This window comes from Nicotiana tomentosiformis, chromosome 12, assembly GCF_000390325.3.
Source record: "Nicotiana tomentosiformis chromosome 12, ASM39032v3, whole genome shotgun sequence".
Taxonomy (NCBI): domain Eukaryota; kingdom Viridiplantae; phylum Streptophyta; class Magnoliopsida; order Solanales; family Solanaceae; genus Nicotiana; species Nicotiana tomentosiformis.
In genome coordinates, this window is record NC_090823.1 from 106480314 (window position 1) to 106489164 (window position 8851).

Genomic DNA, 8851 nt, shown 5'->3' on the forward strand with positions numbered 1-8851 from the left:
ATTAAGTCCCAAATTTATTTTTCCATCATTTAAAAATTTATATCACAAGCCAAAGAATTAATATCAATTATAATTGGTTCCAAAGCTTTATCATGCGCAAATTATGCCGAGGTCATACGGTCCGATCCACCATAATATTTAAACTGTGCACTACCGAGGGTCGAACAGCACGAACCATAGATGCATCTATCTACTACCGAGGTGTTCGGCCCGCTCCACAAATAGAAAATATTTTAAGGAAAACACAAATTTAATTCTTTTATCAGGTTTCAAAAGACTTAAGCAATTAAGTTAACAAGTGGGGTACAAACATTGTAAGTATATCATGATATGGGTCCTAGACTACTCAGACAATACCATAATTAGTAGCTACGTACGGACTCTCATCACCTCGTGCGCATGTAGCCCCCAACAAATAGAAGCACATTCTAATTCAATTCACCTATGGGGTTAATTCCCTCTTACAAGGTTAGAAAAGAGACTTACCTCGCCTCAAAGCCTACTTTTTGGTCCAAGATTGTGCCCAAACCCTCAACTCGGTGCCAAACGACTCGAAACTAGTCAAATATTATATAAAATAATCAATACATGTTTAACAGTTCATATCCTAACTATCAAAGTGATTTCCCAAGCCTATTTGAAGAATCCCTAAAATTCACCCCGGGCCCACGTGCCCGGATTCCGAAATATTTTGAAGAAAATTATTACCCATAATCTCATGAACTCAAATATATGATTTTCACTATATTCCATAACCAATTTCGTGGTCAAATCCCATCTTTGTCAAAACCTAGGTTTTTCATCTAAACCCTAGATGTCACCAATTTTTACATGTTAATCTACCCATAATATATGTATTTAACTCATATTGTGTAGAAATTACTTACCTCGAAGTGCTAGGTGAAAACCCCCTTCCAAGAGCTCCAAAAATCGCCCAAGAGATGAAAGAAAATGAGATAAATGGCCTAAGTCCCGCATTTAATAAGGCAGTGTACAGGTCGCAAATGTCGCATTTGCGATACCTGGTTCGCAAATGCGACAAACTCATCGCAAATGTGAACCTGGGCTCCCATTGCCAAGGTTGCAAATGTGACCAAGGGGTCGCAAATGCGAACACTGCCAAGGTCGCAAATGTGACCAAAGTGTCGCAAATGCGAACACTGCCCAACTCAGGCTTCTTCGTAATTGCGAAGCCTTCCTCGTAAATGCGAGCAAATTCTTGCATTTGCGAGACCTGCAACAGCTGCCAAGAAACACTAGAAAAACTGAAGTTTTTCTCATCCTCCCAAACGTCCGAAACTCACCCAAGCCCTCGGGGATCCATACCAAACATCCACACAAGTCTAAAAATATCATACAAACTCGCTTGAGTGATCGAAACACTGAAATAACATCAAAAACCACGAATCGGACGCCAAAACGCATGGATTAACTCATGAACTCAAAAACTACAAAAAATACTTCCGCACGTCCGATTCCTATCAAATCAACTCGGAATGACGCCAAATTTTGCGTGCAAGTCTTAAATGATATTACGGACCTACTCCAACATCCAGAATCAGAATCCGAACAACATATCAAAAGTCCACCCTTGGTCAAACTTTCCAAGAACTTCAAATTTCCATTTTTCGCCTAATGACCCCGAAACGACCTATGGACCTCCAAATCCACTTCCGGACGCGCTCCTAAGTCTAGAACCACAACACAGAGCTATTCCCAGGCTCGGAATCCCAAATGGACGTCTAAAATGTAAAGATCCACTTCAACCCAAACTTATGAAATTCATTCAAAATGCCAACTTTCACTATTAGGCGCCGAAACACTCTAGGGTCATCCAAAACCCGATCCGAACATATGCCCAAGTCCGAAATCATCATACGATCCTATTGGAACCGTCAAATTCCGATTCCGAGGTCGTTTACTTAAAACGTTGACCGGAGTCAAATTTAGCCTTTTATGGCCAACTTAAGGAACCAAGTGTTCCGATTAAGCCCGAACCCTTTCAAATCCCAAACTAACCATCCCTGCAAGTCATAAAAGAGTAAAAGCACGTACGAGGAGTCTTATTTAGGGGAATGGGGTTCTAAAAAGAAAAACGACCTGTCGGGTCGTTACATTCTCCAACTCTTAAACAAAAGTTCGTCCTCGAATGAGTCTAGAATCATACTTGGAGTTCTGAATAAATGTGGATATCTGCTCCGCATGTCCTCCTCGGACTCCCAAGTCACCTCCTCAACGGGTTGGCCTCTCTACTGAACCTTTACCGCGGAAATCCTCTTGGATCTCAACTGGCGAACCTGCCTATCAACAATGGAAACTGGCTCCTTCTCATAACCCAGACTCTCATCTAACTGGATTGTGCTGAAGTCTAACACATGTGAAAAGTCGGCATGATACTTCCGGAGCATAGACGCGTGGAAGACCGGATGAACTCCCAATAGACTGGGAGGAAAAGCAAGCTCATAACTAACATCTCCAACTCGTTTCAACACGTCAAATGGGCCTATAAACCTTAGGCTCAACTTGCCCTTCTTCCCGAACCTCATAATCCCATTCATCGGCGAGACCTTCAAGAGAACCTTCTCGCCTACCATAAATGATACCTCACGCGCCTTCTGATCCGCGTAACTCTTCTGTCTGGACAGTGTGGTGCGAAGTCACTCCTGAATCAACTTTACCTTTTCCAAGGCATCCTTCACCAAGTCAGTACCATATAACTTAGCCTCGCCAGGCTCAAACCACCCGATGGGAGAACGACATCGCCGACCATATAAAGCCTCAAATGGAGCCATCTCGATGCTGGACTGATAACTGTTGTTGTAGGCAAACTCGGCCAAAGGCAAGAATCGATCCCACTGCCCTCCAAAGTCAATCACACGTGCTTTGAGCATGTCCTCCAAGATCTGAACTGTCCGCTCCGATTGACCATCGGTCTGTGGATGAAATGCGGTGCTGAGCTCTACACGGGTCCCTAACTCACTCTGTACGGCTCTTTAGAAATGCGAAGTAAACTGAGGGCCTCTATCTGATATGATGGAAACAAGAACACCATGCAACCGAACTCTCTCTTGAATATAAATCTAGGCCAACCTCTTTGAAGTATACGTAGTCACCACTGGAATGAAGTGTGTCGACTTGGTCAATTTGTCAACAATGACCCAAACTGCATCAAACTTTCGCAAGGTCCGTGGCAACCCAACTACGAAATCCGTAGTAATGCACTCCCACTTCCACTCAGGTATAGTCATCTGCTGGAGTAGGCCTCTTGGCCTCTGGTGCTCTTACTTAACCTGCTGGCTATTTAGGCATCTAGCCACATACTCAACTATGTCTTTCTTCTTCCTTCGCCACCAATAATGATGTCCCAGGTCGGGATACATCTTCGTAGTACCTGGATGAATGGAATACCAAGAACTGTGTGCCTTCTCTAGAATCCTCTCCCTCAAGCCATCGACATTATGAGCACATAGACGACCCTAGAATCGCAGGATACCATCCTCGCCGATAGAAACCTCCTTGGCACCACTCTGCAGTACTGTTTCTCTGAGTACCATCAAGTGCGGATCATCAAACTATCGAGCCTTGATCGGCTCCAATAGTGAAGACTGGGCAACGACGCATGCAAGAACTCTGTTGGGCTCTGAAATGTCCAACCTCAGAAGTCTATTAGCCAAGGATTGAATGTCCAAAGCTAGTGGCCGCTCCTCTGCTGAAATAAAGGCCAAGCTACCCATACTCTCTGCCTTTCTGCTCAAGGCATCCGCGACAACATTCGCCTTGCCCGGATGATAAAGAATGGTGATGTCATAATCCTTCAGTAACTCAAGCCATCTGCGCTGCCTCATATTGAAATCCCTTTGTTTGAACAAATACTGCAAGCTGCGATGATCAGTGTAAACCTCACAAGACACCCCATAAAGATAATGCCTCTAGATCTTAAGAGCATGAACAATCACGGCCAACTCCAAATCGTGCACAGAATAATTCTTCTCATGGGGCTTCAGCTGACGTGAAGAATATGCAATAAATTGCCCCTCCTGCATCAATACACAACCCAAACCAAAGTGTGAAGCATCAAAATACACAGTATACATCCCTGAGCTAGAATGTAACACTAGAACTGGTTCTGTAGTCAAAGCTATCTTGAGCCTCTGGAAGCTTGCCTCACAATCATCGGACCAACGTAACGGAGCACCCTACTAGGTTAGTCTAGTCAAAGGTGCTGCAATAGATGAGAATCCCTCTACAAACCGGCGATAATAACCTACTAACCCCAAGAAGCTCCTGATCTCAGTCGTCGTAGTAGGACGAGGCCAACTCTAAACTACCTCAATCTTCTTGGGATCCACCTTAATACCCTCGCCTGATACAACATGCCCCAAGAATGCTACAGAATCTAGCCAAAACTCACACTTGGAGAACTTATCATATAACTTCAGTTCCCGCAAGGTCTGAAGCACCACTCTCAAATGCCGCTCGTTCTCCTCTATGCTACGTGAATAGATCAAAATATAATCAATGAAGACAATGGCAAACAAATCAATATAAGGCCTGAACACCCTGTTCATTAAATCCATAAACGCCGCTGGGCGTTAGTCAAGCCGAAGGACATCACTAGAAACTCATAATGGCCATATCTAGTACGAAATACAGTCTTCGGAATGTCCGAGTCCCGAATCTTCAACTGATGGTACCCCGATCTCAAGTCGATCTTAGAGAACACCCTAGCACCCTGCAACCGGTCAAACAAATCATCAATACGCGGCAACAAGTACTTGTTCTTAATGGTAACTTTGTTCAACTAGCGGTAATCAATGCACATCCACATAGTCCCATCTTTCTTCTTCACATAAAGCACTGTGCACCCCAAGGTGATACACTTGGTCTGACGAACCCCTTTTCTAGCAACTCCTCAAGCTGCTCCTTCAACTCCTTCAACTCTTTCGAAGCTATACGATATGGTGATATAGATATAGGCTAGGTGCCTGGAGCCAAGTCAATACAGAAATCGATATCATGATCTAGTGGCATGCCTGGAATATCAAAAGGAAATACATCGGAGAACTCTTGGACTACTGTCACCGAATCAATCGTCGGAGTCTCCGTGGTAGCATCCCGAACATAAGATGGATAAGCCAAACAACCCTTCTCAACCATATATCGAGCCTTCAGAAAAGATATAACCCAGCTAGATGTACTGACAGACGAACCTTTCCACTCCAATCTAGGCAACTCTGGCATCACTAAGGTAACAGGTTTGGCATGACAATCAAGGATGGAGTGATATGGGGATAACTAGTCCATGCTCAGGAAGACCTCAAAGTCGGTCATATCAAGCAACAGAAGATCCGCTCTAGTCTCGTAACCACAAAATGTGACTACACAGGACCGATAGATTCGATACACAATAACAGAATCACCCACAGGAATGGACACATAAACAGGAGTACCCAAGGACTCACGAGGAATATCCAGAAAATGAGCAAACAGAGATGAAACATATAAATAGGTAGACCCTGGATTAAATAATGCCGAAGTATCCCTACCGCAGACAAAAATAATACTTGTGATCACGGCATCTGAGGCCACTGTATCTGGTCTGGCTGGAAAAGCATAGAACCTATTTGGGGCACCGACTGGCTGGCCCCCACCTATCTGGGTTGCAGCTGGCTTCCCTGTACCTACCTGGACTCCACCTCTATGACGGCCCCCACCCGCTTGTTCTCTGCTTCTGGGCGGCCGGATAACTGGTGCTATAATCATGGGCTGCTGGCCCTGCTGCACTACCTTGCCCCAAAGCCTGGGGTAGAATCTCCGCACATGGATGAAATCCCCACACTCAAAACAACCTCTCGGTACGGTGATCTGCTGTCCTGAAGTCTGACCTTGATGGCCTGAATACCTACTAGAAGAACCCTGAATAGTTGGTGGGCGGTATGAACTCTTCGACATGGCAATAAGTAGGCACTGGAAGAACCCTGATGGCCTAAATACCCACTGGAAGAACCCTCAATAGCTGGTGGGCAGTAAGAACCCTCCGGCATGGCACTGAAATAGGGTCTTGCTGGAGCACCCCGAGGAGGTGGTGGTGTTGGATATGTGGGCCTGCTAGGCTGACCTATCCCAAACTTGCCTTGCCCCTCTGCCGGGGCACCTCTAAACTCCCCAGAACAACGGACCCTCTTGTCCCTCTGCATTTTCTCTCTACCTCTCTAACGGTAACCCTCAATCCTCCGAGCTATCTCCACTACTACTGATAAGAAGTCCCCATCTCAACCTCCCGGGCCATAGTATCCTGAATACCCGAGTGCAACCCCGTAAAAAATCTCTGCACTCGCTCCGTCTCAGTAGGAAGTATCATAAGTGCATGGCGAGAAAACTCAGAGAATCTCACCTCATACTCGGTCACTGACATTTGACCCTGCTGGAGCTGCTCAAACTGAAACCGCAACTCTTCCCTCTATGAGGGTGGAATATACCTGTCCAAGAATAGGCGTGTAAACTGGTCCAAGTCATGGGAGGAGAACCTGCCGGCCTGCCAAGAAGATAAGTCTGGCACCACCTACGGGCCCTTCCCTCCAGTTGAAAAGTAGGGAAATCCATCCCGTGGGACTCCAATATCCTCATGTTGTGCAGTCTATCCCTGCACCGATCAATGAAGTCCTGGGGATCCTCATGTCGCTCACCTTCGAAGACAGGAGGGTGTAGCCTAGTCCATCTATCCAATAGCTTCTGTGGCTCGCCGGCCGCAGCTGTTCTAGGCTCAGGTGCCGCTGCTATAACTGGCTGGGCACCGCCCATTGGTAGTGCACCCGGGGTCTAATATACGACAACCGCATGTCCTGGAGCCTGAGCAGTAGGGGTCTGTGCTCCCCCTCCCGCCTGAGATGTGGCTGGGTCTACTGGAAATAAAACAACCTGGGTCATAGAATCCATGAACCGTAGCATACGACCCATGACCTCCTAGAAGCCCGGTGCTGACATGAAATCGACCGGGGCTGGCTCTGCTGCGGGCACCTCACCCTGCTCCTCAATAATGGGATCCTCCACTGGATTCGCTAGTGGTGCAACTGCGACAACTCTAGGACGTCCTCGTCCCCTACCTCGGGCAGGTCCCTTTCCCTGACCTCTATCTCGCCCTCTAATAATAGGGGGAGAAGTCCCTCCTGGGTTTGAAACGTCCGCCGTGTGCGTTCTCACCATCTGTGACAGAATAAGAGAAGAAACGTAGTACACCATCAATTGCATGATAGGAGATGAATGAAGAGTAGTTTCCTAACACCCTATAGCCTCTCAAAGATAAGTACGGATCTCCGTATGGATCCGCAAGACTCTATTAGGCTTGTCCATAACTTGTGAGACCTACGTGAACCTAGTGCTCTGATACCATGTTGTCACAACACAATTTCATAATAGGTTGTGATGGCGCCTAACGCCACCGCTAGGCAAGTTGACTAAGAACTAGTCACGTGATTTCCTCTTTTTAACAAATTCTTTTCCAAGTAATTAAACTTTCCTTAAATTAAAAAGAATTTAAGAAATAACATACCTAAAATAAATAACACGAAAGCAACTGTGTGTAATTATAATCATAGAATAAAACCAAAACCGCAAGTCTACTAGTTTGTGCCAAGACCTGGTGTCACAAGTGTATGAGCATCTAGTAGAATATACAAAAGAATACAAGTCTACTGTCCGAAGTGAATTAGACAGAAAAATACAATCAAAAGAAAGACTCCGGCTGCTGTAGAACGATCTCAGAAGGCAGCTCACCGTGAAGCCTCGAAGTGGTAATCAAGTGTGCACGCCGGACTGATATAAGATGCACCTGCCTCAGATCCTGCACATTTAAGTACAGAAGTGTAGCTTGAGGACATAAACAACATGTACCCAGTAAGTATCCAGTCTAACCTCGAAGAAGTAGTGACGAGGGGTCGACTTTGACACTTACTATGGGCTAACAATAATATGTCAAAATTTTAATTAAGCATGGATTACATGAAGAATACTGAAAACCCAATAACAGGAAACAGTAAAAAATCCCTTCACCAATATTAAGTACCAAATTTATTTTTCCATCATTTAACAATTTATATCTCAAGCCAAAGAAGCAATATCAATTATAATTGGTTCCAAAGATTTATCATGCGCAAATTATGCCGAGGTCATACGGTTCGATCCAACATAATATTTAATCGGTGCACTGACAAGGGTCGAACGACATGAACCATCGATGCAGCTATCTGCTGCCGAGGAATTCGGCTGGCTCCACAAATAGAAAATATTTTAAGGAAAACATAAATTCTCAATAACAATCAATTTTTCCATTCACAACTTCAAGTAAGTGAAACTTAATTCTTTTATCAGGTTTCAAAAAACTAAGCAATTAAGTTAACAAGTAGGGTACAAACATTGTGAGTAAAGAATGATATAGGTGCTCTCAATGCGCCCCGACTATCGGAGAGATTACTCTCAATGTGCCCCGACTATCGGAGAGATTACTCTCAATGCGCTCCCACTATCGGAGAGATTACTCTCAATGTGGCTCGACTATCGGAGAGATTACTCTCAATGCGCCCCGACTATCGGAGAAATTACTCTCAATGTGGCTCGACTATCGGAGAGATTACTCTCAAAATGATCCGACTATCGGAGAGATTACTCTTAATGTGGCTCGACTATCGGAGAGATTACTCTCAATGTGCCTCGACTATCGGAGAGATTACTCTCAATATGTCCCGACTATCATAGAGATTACTCTCAAGAGACTTACATGTCCACCTTAAGATTGAAAAATAAAGTTTCCTTTTAAGGACAAACCCACGAAGAGGCCAACTTAAGGTGCAAAGGG

General features: G+C 45.0%; 1 protein-coding gene across 1 annotated transcript; it reads right to left on the reverse strand.

Moving 5' to 3' along the window:
* Positions 1-5295: 5295 nt before the first annotated feature.
* LOC138903181 (uncharacterized) lies at positions 5296-5952 on the reverse strand. Its single transcript, XM_070191108.1, has one exon. It carries the CDS (start codon positions 5950-5952, stop codon positions 5296-5298), a length of 657 nt encoding a protein of 218 aa, XP_070047209.1.
* Between the last annotated feature and the right edge of the window lie 2899 nt (positions 5953-8851).

What these genes read in the sequence shown, in the direction of transcription:
- LOC138903181 (XM_070191108.1), bottom strand. Translation starts at nt 5,952, where the DNA reads ATGTCGAAGAGTTCATACCGCCCACCAACTATTCAGGGTTCTTCTAGT.